The 23,282-nt window shown below is 43.0% G+C and overlaps 1 protein-coding gene across 1 annotated transcript; it reads right to left on the bottom strand.

Moving 5' to 3' along the window:
* Positions 1-865: 865 nt before the first annotated feature.
* On the bottom strand, positions 866-16,286 carry pdgfab (platelet-derived growth factor alpha polypeptide b). Its single transcript, XM_072368785.1, has 6 exons — positions 15,615-16,286; positions 14,313-14,409; positions 10,492-10,623; positions 9,101-9,291; positions 2,494-2,620; positions 866-1,104 (listed from the first exon to the last, which is right to left on the bottom strand). Exons 1-6 carry the CDS (start codon positions 15,672-15,674, stop codon positions 1,091-1,093), a joined length of 621 nt encoding a protein of 206 aa, XP_072224886.1. The 5' UTR covers positions 15,675-16,286; the 3' UTR covers positions 866-1,090.
* Between the last annotated feature and the right edge of the window lie 6,996 nt (positions 16,287-23,282).

Genomic DNA, 23,282 nt, shown 5'->3' with positions numbered 1-23,282 from the left:
CCACAACAAAGAAAAACATGATTCCTGCTTGAATATAAGTATGCATAATATATTTCATAACAAAAATAAAGCATCTTCCTGTACTGACTCTCACATCACCTCCTTGCACACATATATCCAAACCATATGCAAGACTTGACATCAATCAGATATACTGCAATATAATACGAAACATGGTTGACAAGAAAAACAACAACTTAAAAAAAAATGACACTGAGAATGTGATACTGATGAATACAAAGAACCAGACCACACAGAACACTTGCATGTCTGCAAAATCATAAGAACAACTTTTTTTGTCCTTTCTTTAGTATTGAAAGGGACAAAAAGCAAACGTCCACACATATAAATAGTTTGTAAGTAGCGGTGCATCTTCCTTTTCAAATTTAACTGTACATAGCAGGTGGGCAAAGTCACAGACAACTAGGAGTCTCTGAGATGATTTACTCTTTATTCAGAGCAAACATCCCATAACTCAAAGTGTTTGATACTCCGTAGAAAGTCTAGAATTTAAGCACTCTTCAGCTGTCTATTACTTTTTTCTTTGCATTATCATTTCGGTAACTCTCTTTCTTTTTTCCTGTGTATGCAGGAGGCATTTAAGGGGGGCAGGGCACTTGACTTGTTGAGCTGGGGCGCTGAAGTCCCATGAAAGCGTGTTCCAACTGTTTAAAAGCCGTTTCTGTTGTGTGTCTTTTTAAACAAAGTCTGTCAAAATGTTCAACGCCAATCCCTTTCATCCTCTCCCATTGGCCTTTTTCTGCTTTGCTTGAGTTCCTTGGCATCTTCTTTTTTCTTCTCAATCAGCGGCACAGTTCAGTTGCCTTGGCATGTGTCATACCACAGAGACAGTCATTGTCACTGGTTATTGTTTTTTTGTTTGTTTTTTTTGTTTAAAAAAAAGCACCTTTGGCATATTACTTATTTTTACTTTATCTGTTGTCTCGTTTCTGTCTCTTGACTTAACAGAAAAGTGTATTTTCTCAAACAAAGGTTGCATGGCAGTGAGGAAGAGGACAGAGTAGGTGTCCTTTTGGCAGCATCCTGTATTAGGTCCCTCCCATGCTGAAGTCCCTTGTTCTGACTGGTCTCACCTCACATCCACTGTGGGACAGAGAGACAAATCTGATATTAGTATCACAACTTTATTAAGATATGCATTTCTTTAAAAAAAAATCTAAATAGATTTTTGGAATTAGAACCCAATTTAATCAATGAATTCATGCATTATCAAACAAACTGACACAACTCGCAGATAAGACTGATAGGGATCTGAATCATGTCTCTCCAGATTAACAAAATAAAAAACGTGACTGGACCCGACACAAATATGTCACAATTCTGCAAACGTGTTTTTTTTTTGTGCACAAGGTACAGGGTGGTACAAAGAAATTTTTTTGTATTTTAGACAGTGATGACAAGATGAAAATGAAAGAGAGAAAAAGCAAGTGAAGAGACAAGGGTGCCTTTTAGGAAGTGAAACAATACAAACAGTTTGAGCTGCTTTATTGTGTAACACACCAAAGAACAGTGTACGCAATCACACACAAGCACAAGGCTGTGACACAAAGTAGATACACAACGTGTGCATGCTCAGCAGGCCACAAATTCAACATGCAACATTGAGGCGTAGAGCCTAATACTCATTAACGCCTCGTCTTCTAATACTGATTGGCTGTGATGTGATTGGTGACGGTGATTGGCAGGCTCTCTCTATACCCTGATTGGGCCAGTGTAACACAGGAAGGTGAGAGATCGCTTCAGAGCTCAAGTCCTACCTGTTCCCTTCAAAGCCTTCCAGTGGATTTTGGGTAATGAGAGCAACTTTTCTATGTCACCAATAAGTCCTTGCTGGGCCTTAGCGTTTTAGGTTTCCTTTTTTTACCTTTAACCCTACGATGGCCTGAAAACACAGAGTCAGGGAGGGTGGATAGGAAGGAGGGTCAAAAGCAAGAAGCAGGGTTTATGATACAGAAAGGGGCACAACAGCCTTGGGACAGAAGCAGAGAGTGCAAAGATATAACTGAGTATAAATTCTTCAGATGCCTTATCAGCACACATTACAGCGCTTATCTGGTCACAGAGAGAGAAAGGCTTCAGATCAAGGCTGGTGGATTTACCTGCTGTCATGCCAAGCAGCCTTTGAACACCCTCCCTTAACACACAAGTTTGCACACACATTCTTGTCTGAGGCACAAACAAGGCACAAGCACACAAGCTTTACAGTTTTACAATAGTGGGCCACCTCACAGGTGTATACATAAACGTGGAAGCAGTCATGGTAAAAGGTCATCCAGTGCAAAGCCAAGGAGCCAGACAGAGCAAAGACCACGAGATACACATGAGAAAGACAGGAAACATGGTACATGGTGACATAGAGGCAAGGGCAGCATTCAGCCATAAACCTGTTTCAGAGTGAGGTTTCTGCAGAAAGGCGCAAGGCAAAAACAACATTTAGGTAGGTGCTCAATAAATCTGAAGAGTCATATTTACCTGTTTCTGCATCTGGGTGCTCTACTACATGATGTTGTGAGGTGCACACACACTCCAGGTGGTCTTCTAACCGCACAAAGACCTCTTTAAGCTTGGGTCTCCTCCTCACGTACTCCACTTTGGCAACCTGACAAGAGAGAAAGTGAAAGGGTTAGCTATAAGCTATAGCGCCATCATTATATGAATACGCACACTCTTTGCCCATGTGCAAAAATCAAAAGAAATAGCTCTGTGACTGATGACACTTCCCTAAACTGATTAATTGACAGCCCAGCCGTTGCTTCGCCTTCCTACATTTGAAGTGTGACAGGAGGATTCCTCAGAGGCTGATTCATTGGGTTCCTCTTGTTGTGAGCACTAAGGTCTATAAGCAACTGAATGAAGTATATGACCCTGTCTAACCATCCTAAAACAATGACAGAGGAGAAACTGGGGGTTGGGGGGAGAGAAACTTTACATACTCCAGCAGGAAAAAAAGACGATGGGAGATCCCCCAGCTCCAGGCCTAAAGCTTCCAAAGCCAAACAGATACAGACCTAAACTAATTCACCATGTTCAGACATGCTGCTTTTAAGCCATGTTTCTGTTTTAGCGCATCTGTAAGAAATAAAGTTTACTTGGTCCAGTCTGAGCATTAAAACCTCAGACAGTAAAATTTCCAAGACAACAAACACAAAGTACAGGAATTCTTATCATTCCAAGTAACACCCTCTCAGTTTAGGGCTTAGACCTCTATTTCCCATCCAACAGGCAATAACAACCACACCTCAGAGGGTTATGAATGCACCAAGCTTTTATCAACAATACACCATGTTGATTAAAGCTTATTCGAAAGCTGAATAGAATAGGTTGCATGGAGGTTATGATGATATTGTTTTGTAACTCTGGGGCGGTGGCCACATGCTTTTGCCTCCCTAATCTTAGCGCCAAGCACAGGTGATGTCCCCCTTCAACACAGAGAGGCCTGGAGCCACATGGAAACAATATCCCCAGCTTCACCTATCCTAGTTGGTACAGGAGAAAGGATATTGGCCGACAAGCTCCCAGCACTCTCTGATGTTATGAGCATCTCAGTTTTGAAGTTGGCAATGAAGGCAACGCTCACACACAAAGAGGAAAAAATGGTGGGGGTTCTCTTCCTCTACACCATTGTGGCATAACGCCAAGGCTGGCTCCTAATGGTGAGCTAGTCATGCAAACAAATGAACATACAAAACCCTGTCTGTTAAAACACAGTGTAATGTTGACATTCACACAGAGAGAGCAGCTTCGTGTCAGTGGCTTGAGGGAGATCTGGTGCAGCTGCAAGTGTGATAGGAAGAAGTAAGGATCCTGCAGTTTCATTCGCCACTACTTTGCAACAGTTTCAAACCATGGTAGAAGCAAAAGAAGAAAGGGAGTGAAAAGAGGATAAGCAAGCAGGAGAGGTATGTGGTAAGCAAACAGAGGACAATGGTGTCTGGGTTATTGGTGGTGTGTTTGCTGTTACCGAGCCCTGTAAAAAGAAGGAGAGCGGGTGAAAGGCCAGAGCAAAGGAGAAGGTAGGAAGGTGAACCATCACTCTCATTAGGGAGCACAAGGGTGTATGTGTGTGTATGTAAATAAAGGCTGTTATTTAAGGAGGGGGAGCAGGGACTAACCACGATCACGACTTGCATTGGATGACATTCATGTGTTACCTATTAACATCTAGTTTCTGGGTTACCTACTGGGGAAATTTATTAAACTAACACTGACAGGATAGATAGAGAAGTTATCAAAGGTTTGTTGTTATCTACCGAAAGTGCTCTTAGCATCACAGAATGACAGAAGTTTCCCAGAAAAACACTGCCAATATTTAATCACATTATCTGACTAAAAACCAGGAAACCAGGAAAAGAAAGAGATGAGAGATGCAGCTGCCTCTGCAGACGGCTCTGCTGCCGTTGGTTACGGGAATGTCTGTGTTGAGAAGGGGTTAAGAAGTTGCCAGCATGTAGCAAAAAGACTCTTACAGCTGATGCTGATCCTAATGACTAACACACACACACACACACATACAAACTCCTCTAACCAAACAAATAGCTATTGACAAAAGGATGAAGCCATGGGTTTCCTTGATGTGAAGCCCAGCCAAACGCTTGTCTCCTTGCCCTTCACACAGCAGGGTTAAAAACACACCCTGCAGGCTTACAACACAAGCACACAGATATTCACTCACTTACATGTGCTTATTTGTTTCATATTGGATATTTCTGTGCTACAGTTTTGTCTTGTTTCCTGTTTCTTGTTTTATGGGAGAGAGTTGATGCTACAAGGGAAAGGGTGGAGGTCCTCTCTTCCACTTTACTTCCATATATACATCTATCAATTTTTGCCACTTCTTCAACTCTACGCTGACTTCTATTCTGGCACAGGGTCTGTGACTTCCCACATAAAACATAGATCAGACCGAGACCCCCATGCTATGACAAGGGGCCCCAAACTCTCTTTGAATAAATCAAACAGCTCTGAACTCCCTGAAAAGCTAGGGCCCTGTGAAAGAGTCCCCTGAGTGGCTGTGGAATGATATCCGATCCAGAGGGTTGGGGTGATACACAGGGCTCTGGGAAGTGCACCCCCTTGGTTTGTCCCCAGTGTCACCACAGCCCTCCATGTGAGGCCAATTGTCCCAGTCGGGCTAATTGGGGGAATCCCTGAACACAAAACACTGATGAGAGCATGATGGAGGGGAAAGTTTTACTCCAATCTTCCAAGAAAAACACGCCTGGGATGTGGATGTGCACTGCAGGCAATGGCAAATTGGAACAGTGACAGAATAAAGTGAAAATAAATAAAAGTGTATGTTTGTGTTTGCACAATGGAGGGGTTGAGAGAGGCATGGTGGGGTCATAATTCATCTGTCAGGAGACCCTTAGAGTTTGTTGACCAGAAGGAAAAAAAAATTGAAACAAGAGGGTTTGTGTATCTCCATCTGTTTCTACCTGTTCTCTGAAATAAATAAAATAAAAATTGAATCAATGGAGGAGAGTGGAAGGGAGGACAGGAGGGCAGGAGAGAGGGAAAATACAGAAATAAGGTAAAATGTGATCAAAATATGCTTCTATTTTTCCTGTTGGAGCTGATGCATTCCAGCCGGTGCAGCAGTAGCCAAACTCTCGGGCTTCTAGCTTAGTCAAGACACTCCCGTGTTCTGCGACCTGCCCTGCCATGCACTAACAGTTATACTCACAAACTCCCTCACCTTTCTTCATGTAGTTAAGTAGAGTTGAGTGAATCAAAGGGAAAATAATTCACAGCTGCAAGGGACTTCAAACAGCAAGGCCCCTCATTCCCATCTGAACCCCCCCACCCTGTCCTTCAGATGATCATAAATCATTCTCACTGTATCACCATCACACTGTGTTTTATTTATGAAACACCCTGTAAGTCAGGGTCCCACACAACCGCAGGGGAACAGCTACTGCTTCCCCCAGCACCCGGATGTGACCCACTGTCACTGAGGTAACTGTCAAACTGTGTGTGTGTATTTGTGTGTAGGGGTCGGGGCCTAGGCTGGCGCTGAGAGATGTGTAGACCCCCACATTCAGTGCTGTGGCTATTTCCGCCTGGCCTCTGTCAGCCTCCACTTTGATCCAGAAGCCATCAACACTTCATTACTCTGCGGCCCGTCTTCCCCTTGCAGCAGCTTCACACAAATGGCCTCATCCTGGCTCTGCGGTCGGGAAGTTTACGTAGCATAGCATGAACAGCTCTCTCTCCCTCACAGTCTCACCCACACACGTTCTACTTGGGTTTACACAGATGTGCACTGATGACCCTCTCTGACCTCTGGAAAATACTTGCTTCAAGGCCAATTAAAGGCTCCCAACTACCAAATGCAACTAAATTAGATAAACTGAACTGAATTGTAACAGTAATATACCAAACTTATTACATTAAGGCACATTATGAGGACAGTGAAAAGAGTTGGTTCTCATGTTTTGCTGCTATTTTTACAAATGTACTTGCAACCCTCTTCATTCCTCTACTGAAAGGAAAATTTTATATGGGTTTTGATATACTTTGAGGGATTCAAATATGTTTTTAAGCTCATAGTATGTATATATTTATCCTTTTTTAATATTTATTGTTAACTACTTGACAATCTTTTTTTTCTTTTAGTGGTAAACCATCTGTACCACGGAAGCCCTAAGACTTAATGAGTGTGAGGATGAGTGACAGGTCCATTCTTTCCCTGTGTCATCATGCACTATTTACTCTGCCCCATAGGAAGAAGGGGTATTTAGATTCACACACAGACATACATATGTATGCACAAGCCCAATCTGCAAAAGAATGCATTAAGGCATATATGCCCTCAAAGATCTCAGGCTAACCATCCTCCTGTTGCACAAAGACATCAGACAAAGACTTTTTGTGCTATATTTCAGGACAAGCAATAGAGAAGTGAGAAGAATTAAGAATTATAGGGAATAAGAGGAAGTCAAAAAGCAGAAGGGTATTTTAAAATCTGTCCCTTTTCCTTCCTCAGGCTAGTTCTATTCAAACCTTTCCTATTTTATTGCCCCATCACTGCACAAGATAAGCTTGAACAGAACAGGGCTTGCACAGACCCGTTCTGCTTTTTTGGGTCCACTGCATGAAAATGTGAACAGAAAGAGAAAAACGAAGAGGAAGAATCAATAAATAATAGCATGCATTTGAATAAATGTTCTGTGGCATGAGCTGGAAACAAACCCAGTAAATGTGTTGTTTTCCTATCCTTGAGTTGCAGAAGAAAAACAAGTCAGACCCCGAGTAGACAGTTTTTTTTGGTTTACTAATAAATGAAGGGAGAAGCACAAACTGAACCCCTATTCAGAGGGAGGGGAGGGGAAGAAAAAAAACTGGCATGAGACAATGTTACGTACACACAATGTGGTGAATGTCTCCTGACCAGAGAGCCCTGATGAATGACCTTTCCAAGGATAAAACGCCTCTCAGCCTACTTCGCCAGTGACTGGAAACACATGGAAAAATACCCCCCCACCACCACCCTAAAACTCTCTCCATCATGCCTGAGGGTCCTTCTCAAGCCTGTGTGCTCATTTTGTCATCAGTGTCATGAGGGGGACACGAATAAAGTTGCATGTGCCACAGCATTCCAAGAATAGCTGAATCAAGCTTTAGTGTCTTACACGCTGCCGTCAGTGTCTCTCCATCCCTCTTCATCACTGTGATCACAGACAGAGCTCCTATTGAGGATGGCAGACACCAAGTGTCTGGCAAGATGGAGAGAAGGATGAGCTAGCATGCAGACAGACAGACACACAGGGTTGCACTGTATATCAGAGCTGGACTCTCTTACTGCACTATGAGTCAGCAATTCTAACCATAAACCCTGTGCCCTGTTTGCAGTGACTTCTGCCCTACAATGACCGGCTTATGGTGAACCCATGCTTCTTTACTCTATGACTAGAAGAGGAGGTAGTTTCTTAGTGAAAATTTCAACAACTTGAACCTGTGTGCCAAGGATCGTTTTTTTTATTCATTATTACTCATTACTCTGCAAGTATATTGAAGCTGCATCTTTAAGGTTCTGAATAAAAAGCAAGAGAAAAAAGCACTGTGCCAGTGCCCATGGCTGGGCAAGATCATAATGACTGCAGAGAAAATTAAGTGCAGTTATAGACTGGCAGAGAAATACAAACACAGACTAAGTGTTCCTGACTTTCCTGTTTATCCCCTGGTTGGTTATTACTTTTACAGGGCATGTCACATAACTCCCATACCTCCAAACAGAACCATTCACCAACTAACAGGCTGTAGTGTTAATACATCAGAAATACATTTCAGCTCCAGTCATCATGTCTCCTCTGATCCTGAACAGAGACTCATGTTTTCAAGCAAACGATGCCAAGGAGCCTCTGAGAACACTGCAAGCCTCTTCAGATTCTCTTTGTTGCCTTGTCTCCTCTGGGCACATTGCTTTGAGAAAAGACAAAAGGCCAAACAAACGGGAAGCGGAGAGGAAGCCATGCAAGCAGCCAGTGACAATCAGACATTCTCAAGATACTGGGGACTGTTTTTCCCTCTCTATCTCTCTCTGTTTCTGTCTGTCTTACATTTGGCAGGATCATCCCTCTTGGGATTGGTCCTTCAGCAGATGTCCTGACTAAAGGTGCCAACAACCATCTCCCCTGCCCCCCTTGCCCCTCTCCTTCTCTTCCTTCAGTACACTGTCCTGGCACAGTCACTTGGGACTCTTGCCAACCATAGTATAAAGTGATGGGGAACGAAGGTGGTGAAATGGAAGGAGATGGGGAGCATTGAGGGCAGCAGAGGTTAGCTGGCCAATATTTGGGAACTAGCCAGAGGCTCAGAGGAGTAGTGTTGACTGAGATGAGGAGTTGTAAAGGAAGCATGACGGGAGGCATGTGAACGCAACCTTGTGTTTTACTTATCTGGTGAGAGGGAAAGTGGTTAGTTGCATGGGCAAAATAATGTGTTTGTTCTCAGTATGATGACAATATACTGCACACTTGTAATTCATTTAAGGTTTGTGATGCTTGTATCCAGATATAAACAAGCTTTTTAACCACTTGGTTCACTTGTGAGCAATCTACTCTACTGGCATGTGTCATACCTTAACGGTGCGGTGGTGTTTGCGGGACGGGTGACAGCGCATGTTGCTGGTGTTGCAGCAGCCTGTGCAGCGCTTCACCTCCACACAGGGTGGCCATATCAGGAAGTTGGCAGACGTGGGATCCACCTGACTCCTGGGGATCTCATAGATCACGGTCCGCGTCTTACACACCGCTGGGACTGCCTCTTCAACTGGAAGAAAGACAAGACGAGTTAATGCGTTTGGTCTGCATGTCAGCATTTGGCGACACATTTTCCTACTGCAAACAAGAGCGGATGTACGGTTGTAATCTGTTTTACTCACTCACAGCTGCTTGCATTCTTTCACTGCTCATCATTTGATGACTCACTTCATGTGAGAGCTGCTCATCTTACCTCAGATCACACCTAACATCTTTTAGGACTGTTAAGAGCACATGCTATCAGAAAAGCTGATCTCATATCAGCTAAGAAGCTGAGGAGTATGTGAAGATGAAAAAAGAGTGGTCCATTACTCAAAACTCTCACTGGGGTTAACATAGCGTTACTAGGCCAGAATACCTTTATTCCACTGATGGGAGATCTAATAATGGCCTTTGACCCCACTCCTATGGCAAACAGACAAAGGCAGTAGGCGTTCATTTAAAATGTGATGCTTTGAAAGGCATCCAAAACTAAAGATTTGACAGACAGTGTGCAGTAAGATACCATTATGTCGTAAAGATGATATGTCCATCATGCACAGAATGTGGGAGCTTTTGTGGAGAGCTGCCAAAACTGTATACTATATCATAATCTTATGCTTCAGCACACATACATGAAATACGACCAGTCACTTCATTCTGCATAGCTCTGAGTGCTGTGCTGCTGGGAGAGATGTGGAGAGCAGCCTTAACACACACATCGCACACTGCATGTTATTCTCCACACCTCGATCAGATATCGTACCGCGTGGCCTTTTATGAAGAAATCTGACTGAGAGCCCAGACGAGCTGCAACTTGAACCCTGAATGCCTGGAATTTCCACGCTCAAGGATATAGCTCTCTCCTGACGCGTGTGTCTTAGAACTGCAAGCCTCAGGCCAATTAAAAGGCTTCGTGTCAGACGTCCTCATCAACCTCACACACCAGCCTCTTTTCTCATGATTCCTGATTGCCATAAATACTGGGTAGATGTCTTTATTAGGGTTCCTTTTAACCTCTAAAAGCAGTATAAAAACCATTAAATGTTAGCTTTGTTTGAAATGAGTGTAAAGTGATCTGTTTCATTTCCTGGGTACTCATACAAGTTTGAAGTGATATTTTAGAAACAGATTATCTCAAAAGGCATTTTGACACCGTTTGCGCCAAGTTGTGATGTATGTAATGTCAAATATAATCATGATGCAACATCTGAGCAGTGAAGGGTCTTACTGATGCTCCTCTTGCGTCGGCTGTGTAGCTGGGAGCTCTTCAGGTCATTGTAGTAACCATGGTGATGAGAAAAGTTCTTGTGGTTGAGGTGCTTGTGGTGCTTGCGCTCTTCAATAACATCATTTCCCGTACCTCGTCAAAACAGAAGGCCATCATATTAATAATCTCACACATAAAAAAAAGCACATGCACAAAGAGCTTATTTAACCAATAACCCAACTCAATAATAGTCTGTGCATCTTTAACAATGTTGAATGGCAGTGATAAGTGGCTTGGTAGTCCTAACTAAGAGCTACATGTGATCTGCTGCTGATGCTTTACATCTGCAACAAATGATGTGTCGGTTAGAAATCTGACTGTAATGAGACGCTAACTTCCAACTGTTTTTTCTCGTGCTCTGTCTTGGATCCTTTCATTCTCTTAGCAGCTGATGGTATCACGAACTGAGGTAAACAGTCCAGAGTACACAGGGTGCCAGCAGGAGTCACTGCTTTACACGAACCTCTTTGTAATTGCGAGGTTTTGTGGATCCACCACAGTCACTGATTTGGCTGAACTTTAACAGGAATAAAGAAGCTAGACACAGGTGAGTCAGCATGGACTTTCAAAAACAACCAGCTTTCATTGCCACACAGGGGACAAAAGTGGTCATTTGACAGGTGGTGTTCATTCCTACGCCTAATTAGCGGTTTTGTGTCTCTCATTTACTGAAAATGTTTGCTTTTTAGTCATTCAGTGGCTTGGGAAAGTACATGTTTTGCTATAGTGCAATACTCGCTCTTTAAAGCCCTCTAGCTACAGACCAATATAGCCAGTTCAGCTTTTTCATAGTCATGGTCATCTGATAAAGAGTGCTTGCTTTGGTCCCCACCCAGAATAGAAGGTGGATTTCAGAAAAGTGCCAGAACAGCAATAAAATGATAAGGCTTGTCCACAGGATACTGCCCTGAGAGTGTCTGAGGGTGTTTGTAAAGTGGGTGGGTCTACCTGTCTGCAAGTACTTCGTATCCACTCCACCTGGCTAACACAATCCTGTGCTTGTACACTCAACATAAACACGCGTTCACAATAAGACAAACTCCTCTAATTATCCTCCATAACATGCTAAAACCTAAAGCACACGAGCACAACAAAGCTGAACCACACGTCAACACATTCCACTGATCCAGCATCTTTGTGCTCCAACCAGAGTCATCTGAAGGGATTTCCTCCGCCTATACACAGTCCACCACAGGGACAGGTTGTTTATTTGCTTTTTGATGCCTTTTTTCCAGGTCTGAGAGGTTTCGGGCCAAATGTACTCCCTTCAGTGAGTGTTGAGGAAATTTCCTTTTAGAATGTTGTGTAGCCAGTGACCCAGAACCAAAGGTTCACAGAATGGAAGTGTTCCCTGTGGCTGAAACTAGGAGTTAAGAAAAGTGCTGAGCTAGCAGTCTGTCTGAAACATGCACAAACTGTACATTGACATGACAAACTGTATACACTGAAAGACACTCCTACTCTGTCTGCAGTGCTGTTAGGTGCACTCATTGCAATAGCTGGCCTCCTCCTGCCAGAGGAGGCCAAGAGAGAGGGAAGATGATACACTGGAGTCCCTTTTCAGAATTATGGAAGGACCCTTCTACTGTTTCCCCTTCACATTCAAAATGTGCAAATAATATATAGAATCATTAAGATTAGAGTCATTTGGCGGGAAGTTGAAGGGAAAAGTCAGGAATGACGTATAAATACAGGCAGAACTGGAAAGGGGGTAAGGACAAATTTGGAAACAGCGGAACCAGAGTGGATTGAAGGGTCTGTTCCTCTCGTGGTTCCAGGTTACTAAGAGGTAATAACATGCCCAAGAGCATTGAGACAAGAGAAAAAGAGGACAGGAGACAGTCTTGCCATAAATCAGGCTTTCATGATTTGCAAATTACTCCCTCCATTAGCTGAGGGGCTCAACTCCCTCTCTTTACTCCTCCTCTCTTTCTCTCTCTCTCTCCTTGAACAAATAGCCAACATATTGTTGCCTTCTCAGAGTACTCCATCATTCTTCCTCTGTCACTCTTCCTTGTTTTGTTATTTTTAACAGTTACATGGCGGAGTTGACAAAGTATCAGCTCAAGTCATATGGCTAACAAGTCCTTGCTGTGCGTGTGAAGGTAGGTGTAACACACAACTTTGCTGTTGAAACATTGTAGGTTCAGAGGCAGCCTTGCAAACTATACAGGAGATGAAAACAGTGTCGGCTCTTCAGAGACAAAACAGATTGCACAACTTGTGGCCTCTCTGAATGACGGAGGAATATAACTTCAAGATTTCTGTTACTCCCTCCTCCACCTCTGCCCCCTGCCAAGAGTCAGGTTCTCTTTTCTGTCAAAGTCCTTCAATGAAAGAGATAAGAGCAGGCAGGCAGGGGGGCACCTCAGGAGGGAGACAGGGACAGAGGAGGAATAACGAGGAGAGAAGCACCTCGGGGCCAGACAGCCATCTGCAGACTTCAATGGGGTCATCTCATCTGTCAGTCAGAGCTGATGACACTGTCCTCAAAAAAAACAACAAGTGTAAGTCTGCACTGAGCACAGCACTGTGAAATAAAACACAGTCACTGCGATTCCCCCCTGGGCCTTCAGTGATTCTGTCACAGAACTAAACAAATCTTTCTCCTTTCCTAGCTGATATGCCATACAATTTACACCATTAGCCTATATTGGTAACCTCATTGCCTCAACAGTCTGCAACAAAGACTCTGAAAATACTCCAATGGCTGGCGTCAAAGGACTTTTAATGGGCTGGCCAAGCTGACCCTCGGAAAGATTTACGTCCTCGTAATAATAATCAACCTACTACTGTTACCCTACAAAACATTACTCTGTTTGAAGAAATGAATGTTAATTCAATTATAAACACCTCTTCTCATGCGAGAGGCACTCCAGGGATCTATTCTGGGCTCAGTGTGAAGTGAGGTGATCAGTCTTGTTTGATTGTGAATCAATAAATGATAAACACAAATTATGTTGAGCTGTTAATTAGTTGGTCCTTCAGAAAGGTTGATTTGTGCTTACACCAAGAAATAATTAAGTGAAATATCAGTCTTCATAATGCTGCTTTGTTGAATATAAGCTTTGGGGTTGTTAATGAGTTGTGACCAGTTAGTTCACTTGCATCACTTGGGAGTGTTGAAGCAAATATGGCCTATTTCCAGCAGTAGATCTTTACAGGAGAGCCCTGATTTTTATATACGGCAGAAGCCTGTGCAAACAGAGGCTCGTACGAAGGCAAACAGCTTCTTCCAGTGGACCAATGTAACTTAATCTAAGACAGTCTGAGACAGGCCCCCAACACAGAGGAAGCAGCGCCTGAAGCACAAGAAACTTGCATGACCTGCAACCTGCTGTCTCTTTTACTCTATTTACAGGGCAACAACTATTGCAGTCTGCTTGCAATAAAGCCGATTCATTGCAGTTACTACTGCAGCTGGGAGAATTTGTCAGTGAAAGTCCACTTTGTCACATGAGGTCTGTAAATGCACTTGTCCTGTTTACTGCTTTATCGTGCACAGCAATGCTGCACAAGGGCTAAATCCCTGGTAGAGAACAGATATGTGGTAAGATATTTAAATAGCCTTTTAAATAGCACTTTTATTTACCTTTATCATAAAGCCATCAAGTGTTTCACAATGGCAAAAACAGGCCACATGAGAGGCCTGCATGTTAACTAACATTTTCTAGCGACTGAAGAAGGTCCGTGATGTGCTTCATCAGAGCAACATCCATGGCTTTGGTTTTCCTAAATGTGTTCCGTGTCTCGTGATTAGAGTAACAAGAGGCTGAATTTACCTACGGAGTCAATCTCCAGTAGCCGCTGGAGGTCGCTGATGCTGTGGATTTCACTGTGGGAGAGTCGGTCTATCAGCTCCTGGGGAAACTCCACTTCCTTCAGGGGGCGGGCGGGGGGGCAAAGAAAATCAAACAAGAGATGAAGGTTAGCAATGTGTCGGACTGCTGGAAAGCGTGTGTGTAGTTGTTTGTCAGTAAATAAGGTAGGTGCAAACAATCATAATGAACATCACCTCATATGCAACTGTACGCCAAAAGGTACGCAGAGTTACCATGTCACAATACTTTCTTTTTCTCATCCATAGAAAGAAGGTGGCGTGGAGACCCTTTTATAGATTTGGCAGTGCAGTTTAAGTTGTATGTGCCTTGCAACAGAGCAACACTGCGTGCCCGAAGGGTAGGGGTTGGCCTAATAGCATAATAACCCGAAGGCTATATTTTACTGCATACCACATGTATTTCTGGTTGTTACAGTACTCAAATCATTGGATAACAACACGTCAGTGTTAAATGTCTATTAAAGGACAGATTGTCACCATCTCTATGAAGCGAAGTCTATAAAAACATTCCTTAACATGGCAATCAAGACAATAAACTCTCACAAAGGGAAAAAAACACTAAAAAACGCTAAAACACTTGAGTCACATATTTAATGTAATGTCTGCTCAGATGGTGAGCAACATTTAATCTGAATTTAGACGTCTGGAAGTCAGGTTGCTGACTGTGAGCGGCACCTCGCCACACGTTGCACTTGTTGCGGTCCTCCAGCGAACACCCCAACGTTAGCAAGCCGTGCTTCTTCACGGGCACTGAGGCTATTTTTATCAATCGGAGCGGTTCCCATGAGCGCGCTCAGGCCAACCAAAAGGTTTTCTAGTTGGCTCAAGCTACAAACAGATTTGGTACAAATAAAAAAATTATAAGAGCAGCGACATGCGCCTTGCTGCAATGCTCGCACTCGAAAGCGTACTGCTGAACTCATAAAACTCTTAAAACATCATCTCAATGTAAACTACCTTTTCTCTATTCTTTCGGATTTGTTTGGATCTGATATGGGTAATTTCAAATGAAGAAGTGTCTGAAATGTGCAGAAATCATCGCCTGGCTTAATCATAGGTTTTATATAAAAATCTATATGTAATTTTCTCAAGGCATCAAGCTGATGTGTTATGTATGTGGCTCCGTGGGACCTTTGCACCCTCAGAGGAATAAAACCCACACCACTTTGACACGGGGCAAAGAAACTATAAGACCCGCAGGCCACCACTCTGGCTGTGCGTTAGGCATCTAAAAAAACTTTACCTCAGCAGTGGCCAGCAGGTACGTCGTCCACAGCAGGAAGTAGCAGAGTGCGGTTCTCATCTCCCTTTAATTTAAAATAAAGCCCAAACACGAAAAAGGTATAGTAGCGTAGGAGCCCAAGAGTCGCTCCTGGCCCCAGAGGATCTACAACCATCCCCACGGGGAGGGAAACGGGAATGCCAGAGCAGCTCAGCGGGTTCAGTCAGACCCGGTGCTGCACTTGCTTGAAAAAAAAAGAGTGACTGAGACGGCTTGAAGTTGATTCTCGTTATTCACATTGGGTTGCGTCCTCTTGAACAGGCACTGTGCTGCAGTTCGTCATAGTTCCTCAAGCACAAGTGAGACAATTCCAAGAAACAAGCCTGACGCACATTGCACTTGTCCTTCTCCTATAAAAGAAATAGTCTCAAACTTTAGCCCAACACAATAGGATGTCAAATACGAAACGCTGCTCCTTTTCTTCAAGAGAATGTTATGAGTAAGACGCACGATTTTTTAAATAGTTACTACATAAAGTTTAGAAATTAAAATAATCCAATCGAGCAGATGCCTTTAGAAAATCACAAGGAAGAAAGCTGTCCGTACTGTACTATCCAGAGCCTGTCTTGCAGTAAGTAGTCTGTGCAGGTCCTTGGCAGTGGAGGACTCTGGAGTGAATAGTGTCAGAGCGCCTCTGAGTTGCTGGATATAGAGAGCCAGCAGCTCCGTGCCAGTTGCGCCTCCCCTCGCGTTTTGGTGATCGTGCATCTATTCAGTAAGAGGAGCTGGTTGGCTAGTTGGATGACTTAAGACTCAAAGAGCACGTCCCCACCTCAACTACACCCCCCACACCCCCAGCTCCACGCGAGCGCGTGCACCTGTGTGCGTGTGTGAGTGTGTGTGTGAGTGTAAGCAAGAAGCCCATTCAACGATCCGGGCTCTAATGGATTTTGATTGTTAGTGACAATGAATGATTCAAACCTGACTAATAACAGGAAACTGAGATTTGAAGGAAAGAATGATGGCGCAGATGAAGGTGATGATGAAATACTGTTCTTCTGCCATTCCGCGCAGCTAAATAGGGGACTAATTGAAAAAAGAAACAGGGGAACGTTGTGAATTTAGTTTGTAGTAAATTCCTCAGGATGTTTATCATTTACAGGATGTAATTCAATTTGGTCAAAATAGAAAAATGTGAAATCATTATCACTGTTGTGGTGATGGACATGATCCAGGATCTCTCGTGATGTGGGGCAGTGGCACAAGCTCCATTTGTCCATTTTAGTTCAAGGCGCAAGAACATATTTCTGCATTATTCCTGAAAAGGACAATTAAAAAAAAATTTATTCATTCAAATGCAAGCAAAATGATGAAAGATACAACCAGATTTTCTATATATATGTATAGATATCATATATTTTTATAGATATTTATGATCAATGTGTGCTGGGATGAATTTTGGACACAGGAAACAACTACTTAACTGCAGGTTCACAATCAACTGGTCCTAACTTGTCCCGAGGAGGCTGGTGGTCGCCTTGTGCTGTGCTGGGAGGTCTAGAAGAAAAGCCAGAGGGCCTGTTAAAGGAGACATACCTACAGGAGCAAAGACACAGACAGACGGCATGCTCACACATTAACAGCCAGAGGTGACAATCAGCAGGGAGCCACAGGTCAGCCAACCAGGTGGTCCAAGCTACACCTTGTCCTTTCAGCTGGATCACATAGCACAACGCAAGCCTGGAGGCATTGTGGCTGGAAACATAGCTCAGAGAAAGCAGTGCAGATGGTAGAGTAATTAATGCAACTATTTTAATAGACATGTGGAGCTCATTTTTAGGATGGTACCAGTGCTGTAAAATGAATAAAATATTTTTACAATAGATTTTTCTCTGCTAGTCAGTGATTTATTAGATGTTAGTGCCATTGAAGTGTCTTTCTTAAAGACTATGGTCCTTTACTACTCATACATCCCTTTCTTGAAGGTTACAAGAGTAAGTAAAAGCATTAAAGTGTGATGCTATGGCAAAAACACTGGTTAATGACAGGCAAGTTGTTCATGACCCCTGTGTGGTAGGCACTGTATTGTTGTCATGGTTACATCACAGGTCAGCTTCCTTGTCTGGAAGGGCTCTCTTACTCAAATGCATGACTCGGGTTTCTGTTAGATGCACACTTCAGCTCATGTTGGGAAAGAGGGAGTCAGTGGAAGAGGTGGAGACAAAGCTGCCCAGACTTTCTGCTGTTCGGGTTGATGGGTAATTTGCATCATGGTGTGTGTAGTTCTTGAATTTGAGACCATTGTAATATACAAGCTGTGCTTTTTTATATATATAAAAAGTGGGATGGGGGAGGCTGAACTGACTGGATGAGAAAGAAGGATGATCACTGAACTTGTATTTTTCGGGGTAGCACAACAAAATCAAAACAGCAAGATCAGAAGTCATTCTCTCTTTCTCTCGTCTTCCCTCTTCTCTGCATGAGCTATTAGGCAAGATGTTTACTGGCAACTGAGGCCTGTGTACCTAACAACATTAACCCCGTTAAATGATTTTATAGATGCTGGTGCACAGTAAATCTGGCCATAAAGATTCAGCGAAGAGAACGCTGTGAGAGAGGTGATGACTCCCGTTTTGCCCCAGGGCCACACATAGTTCCCAGTGAGAGGAGTATAGGAAAAAGTGGAGACATTTTTTAAGAATGTGTTGGATATGAGTTGAATGGCCTCCAGAGAACTGATGAGAGCTTCTTAGTCTGGCTGAACTGTCTATTTGAATCATCTATTTCCATATTAGGAAGGGATGATCATTTGTATTTACCGTGTTATTTTATTTAGATTTTAACACAAAGAAGAGAGGCTGTACATAGAAATCTGTACAGTTTTTACTTTTTACCTGAATCATTGATACACATCTCTAATGCTTCTTGATATACTGCTTTATCATTTATCTTCATCATCAAACTGTCAATAATAAAGTTATCTTGAATCTTAGATACAGTGTATTATATAAAGATAAAAGACTGGACTGGAATCTCAAATTATTTGCATCACTGTCCCTGGTCAGGATAGGTGCATTAAGGTCCTGTGATCTCATTGCAGGTCTCTCTTCTCTTTTCTGTGGTACTGGCATGTATTGGACATGCTAAAAGCAAATGTTCTGTGTGTCATTATAACAACTGTTAGAAAAGACACTCCATCATCCATAACTCAGTCTTAACTCAATTATAGAGCAGATGAACTCTGATCGTGCAACGAAAGCAAAGAATCTCACACCTGAATGTGCTGAAGAGCCATAAAAAGATAGCAGCACTGACAATAGAAACTCAGAATCCTGATAGCTGCATATCTATTACGACCACAACTGTTATATTTCTCTTCCACTGAAAGTTATTACATATTTTCCACTGGGCATCCCCATTCTATGACACCTCATAATGTCAAAGACCGAGTCAACGACAGAGTAGATTGCCTTGCAACAGAGAAACAAACACTCATCTTAACCTGGTGTCCCCCCTCCCAACGCCATCCAGCCGTATCATGAGCCCGTATGAGTCATGGACTCAAGGAGCAGGCCCTTTGTAGACTACAGAGTGATCTCCTCCCTCCTCCTCAGGGTAGTATTAGTCTTCGCTAACTTAAGCCCTTACCAGCTCATCAGAGTCCTTGATGACAAAGCTGATGCCATTAGTGGGTTGTATCTTGATGTTTCTAGTGTGTAACTATTTCTCATGAGCTCTTAATAGACAAATTAGAAACAGTGGTGACATTTATGGTCGGGTTACTCATGTACAAATACACACTTACACGAGTAGGTAATTCAGGTGAGATTTCCCAGGAGCAAAGGTACATTACAGAGGCTGGAGGCAATATAGATTGGACTTGGAAATTATCCAGAGCAGAGTGCATATCCAGGGCAACCTCTATGCACATAAACAAGCAGTGGCACAGGGCACATACACACTCTTGCTGCTTGTTCGAATGAATGCAGTGGAGGGAGGAAAAGTACAGCAGCCATACTTACAACTTGTCCTACATGCAGCTGCTCTTTTATAGGGACGATTACTGGCAGCCATTTACAAGACTTAATCTGTCTAACATGCATAGCAACTTGAATGAAATGCTCTGTGGGGCCTCCTAGCCACCCCTCTGGACCCCTATTCCTTTAAGGCACTATATGTGTGCAGGCATTAAAGGGACACAATGCCCGACTGCTCTTTCATAAGTCACAATAACGTAGTCAAGTTCACCTCTGGGATCAAAAACGACGCCACATGCACACATAAACGCACAAAGCTGGTGGTTCAAGGTATGCAAGATAATCTTCCAGCTGCAACCCATTACACATTACAGCAGCACACTTCAGTTGTTAAGGGACTGCGGCATCCTCTCTGTGTGATCTCCAGATCTGTCAAAGTGCGGTCTGGTCTTGTCATAACTATGCCTTGACTTTTTCACTTTGCACTCCTCCATGAAAGCTATCCTTAGAGAGCTAGAAATAGGTGGTCAGTGGGAAAGTGAAATCTGGGTGTGAGTTTTGTATGTTTCCTTGAGGAATCATCTCTCAGCTCAGGTGGATCTCAGAGTAAGGCCACATTGTTGCGGTCAGAAATGCGTACCTAACGACAAAAGTATAAAGAAAACTTTCGCTACAGGTTTCAATCATGGAAATCATGTTTTAGGGCTAAATGAGATTAAAGTATGAACAGATTAGAACATAAATTCTCTAATACACTTGTATATATTTTTGGGAACTGCAACACATTTACACATCAGCAATCCCTCATGTACATTCACCAATTTCCTCAAATGGACAGACAGACAGACATGAAGCAATCCAGGCACAAGTCCCTACTTGCAGCTCCCCGTTCCCCCTGTCCCAGCACATTTTCCCCCTTAAAACACTGCCTCTTTATTCTCTATGAACGAAAAAAAAAAAAGAAAAAAAAACTTTCTCTTTCTGCACACACACGCTCACACAGAAAACAGGGGACTTCCAGCCACTAAGAAATAGCAGCATAATTGCCGGTGCTCTGTTGTCTATCAAGACCTGACCTTTTCAACATGTGTGTGCCGTGTTTGGAGCGGTGGGAAACGGCAAGGAGGAAGACAGGGGTCTCCCTAGCTTTGAGGTGGTCTTACCCAATCCCCCTCCTCTTTTTGCCCATCCAACTCCCCAAAAATTCTAGGAACTCCCGCTGTATCCGCTTGTTGGGTTAGTTCGGAGGCTACTAGAGAAGGACATGGCTAACCCACGAATTTAGAAACTTGGCAGAGGAACATCAAAGTCGGGACAGGACGATGTGGAAAGGACAGCTGGACACAGAGCTGCCCTGTCTCAATAAGATCCCAGGGGTATGAAGGAAAATTTGAGGTCTATGAGTGGAGCCCAGACATTATAGTGGCGAGCTCTCAGTCAGTGCCAATGGGAAAATAGTGGACTGGTATTGCCTTACATAAGTCTGGCCCTAAAATAAGGACATTAAAGAATGAAATATATACAGGGACATATTCATAATAAACATATTGTAATTTACAGGATTATGAGTCAGTGGTAAGAAAGGGTTTGATCTGCTGAGAAAAGTCATCCAAACAAATATATAGTAACTGATATTTAGAGTGGAAAAGTAGATATGGGGTTCATTGGAGAGCCTTATCTAAAATCTAATGGAAACCATATAATGATTCTCCAATTAACCCAATGATATGTCATCTTTCTGTCCATACATGACAGATATACTCAACTCTCAGAGGGGGCACACAACGCTGTCCTCAGAAATTTATTTGGAGACTATAAGCCCATAATTACTCCAATTCGCATGTCAGATGCAGTTTTCTCATATTCCTTCATTATCCTTGTCTTTCACCAGTCATAGACAGTCTTATTGATGGTTTAGGAGCCTTAAGATGAGAGCATGAGTAGCGGTTGTGATGATGGTGGTGATGTATTGGATTAAGGAAAGAGTTATCTGCTTGACTCGAGTGACAGAGGAAAGAAGACAACTTGAATGGAAGTAGGAGGATGTGAGGAGATAAGAAAAGGTTGCAAGGGTTTGAAGGAAAAGATTCCACTAAGAGAAAATGCATGGATTAAAGGATGATTGGAAGATTTACTTTAGTGCTGCTGGTTACTCGTATTGCTTTGGTTCTTAAGCAGCGCTGAACATGACTTGAGGCAGTCCATGAAACAGTGCAAGTACGGTACTCTGAATTGTGTGTGAAATTTTCCTCAACACATTGAAATTCCTATGGCAACTACGCTGAGCTGAGCTACGAAAGCACTTTACCTCCAGGAGAGAAGCCCTCCTTAGTTTATGGGCCATACTATGAAGCAGTTTTGCACGCATCATGGTAACGATTAACAGCGGTTAATGTAAGCCCCCCCTACCTCAGAGAGCTCCCAGGTAGCTACACTGGAAAAAGCACTGTAGCTGCTTTTAAAAATAATTACAGCAAGCTTTTGGGTCTTTTATTATTGTTAATATTGAGGGCCATAAAAGCAGTACAAGGTATAATACTAGCACTAGGATTCTTGTCAAGTGAGAAAAAGAGAGGGAAGGGAACGGGATAGTTTCCATTCCCTTTTTTCTGTTTTTTGTTGTCTTTATAAGAAAGTCTATCTGCATTGAAGATGATGGTTGCTAATGTTTGCATGCCAGCACAAGTGTATGCACACATGCATACTTTGTGGTTTACTGTAGGATCAAAGACCTTAATCAGAAAAATAACATTTTAGGGTTAACAAGACTTTGATGGAAGCCCAAGCTGTCATTACTGCATACAGACCAGAACCACAATACCTCTCCTCATCTTTCTCCTTTCCTACATCTCAAGATGAAGTGTCAAAATCCTGTGGCAGAGAGAGATCACAACAAACTGATTATCAACAGGAAGTGGCTCCATTATGGGCTTAAAGATAGGAGAGAGTGCTCTCTGGTTACAGCTCTCAGTTAAATCTACACATTCCATCAGGGTTTAGGGAGAGCTGGGTCACCCCTGAGCTGGGTCCTGCGGGGTTTGAGGGATAACTGGGCCACCTTCGCTCTCCTCTCCAGCCAGTGCCCCAGCCCTGGAGCACTGCTTAGAGCATAGCTAGGACACAGCAAAGATTGTGGGTACTGGAGAGGGGGCTGGAGGGTTACTGATGTCTAAGATGGCCTGACAATCAAAAGACACTCAACAGCTTTTGTGTTGACTTTGAAGACTTATAGTGTGTTTGTGTTGTAAGAGGTGAAGGTTTTGAGGTGAAGTAATCATATTCAATCAAGCCTGAAACATGGGAATTCCTGCAGCTGATGTTAAATCTTATCTAGACATCAATACGTTTAGATATACGGCATCCAATCCAATTTAGAATATCACATTACAAAAGCTCACAACTGATTTAGAAACATGAGATGGTTCAAGTGCAGGAATCTGGAGTAAATCAAATTTTCATCTAAAATATCTCAAGGCCAAAGATCTCTTCGAAATTTCTGAGTAGGCTACTGTGGCCACTTCCTAAACAATCCAGTGGGGACTTTTTGCTTATTGCATTCCTCCATCTTCCTAATGTGATTAGACCAGAGTTCGACTACTTTTATGATCCACACTCAAATCCCTAATGACTCCCCCGAGAGGAAGGGCTGTGGAAAAAAGAAACAATTGAGACAATTGCTGAGCTGCCTCCCCTGGGAGTGAAGTCAGAGCCG

Source organism: Leuresthes tenuis, unplaced genomic scaffold (assembly GCF_036924035.1).
Source record: "Leuresthes tenuis unplaced genomic scaffold, fLeuTen1.0.hap1 SCAF_17, whole genome shotgun sequence".
Lineage (NCBI taxonomy): Eukaryota > Metazoa > Chordata > Actinopteri > Atheriniformes > Atherinopsidae > Leuresthes > Leuresthes tenuis.
The sequence above is the reverse complement of the archived record's forward strand: the minus strand, read 5'-3'. Positions and strand labels throughout refer to the sequence as shown.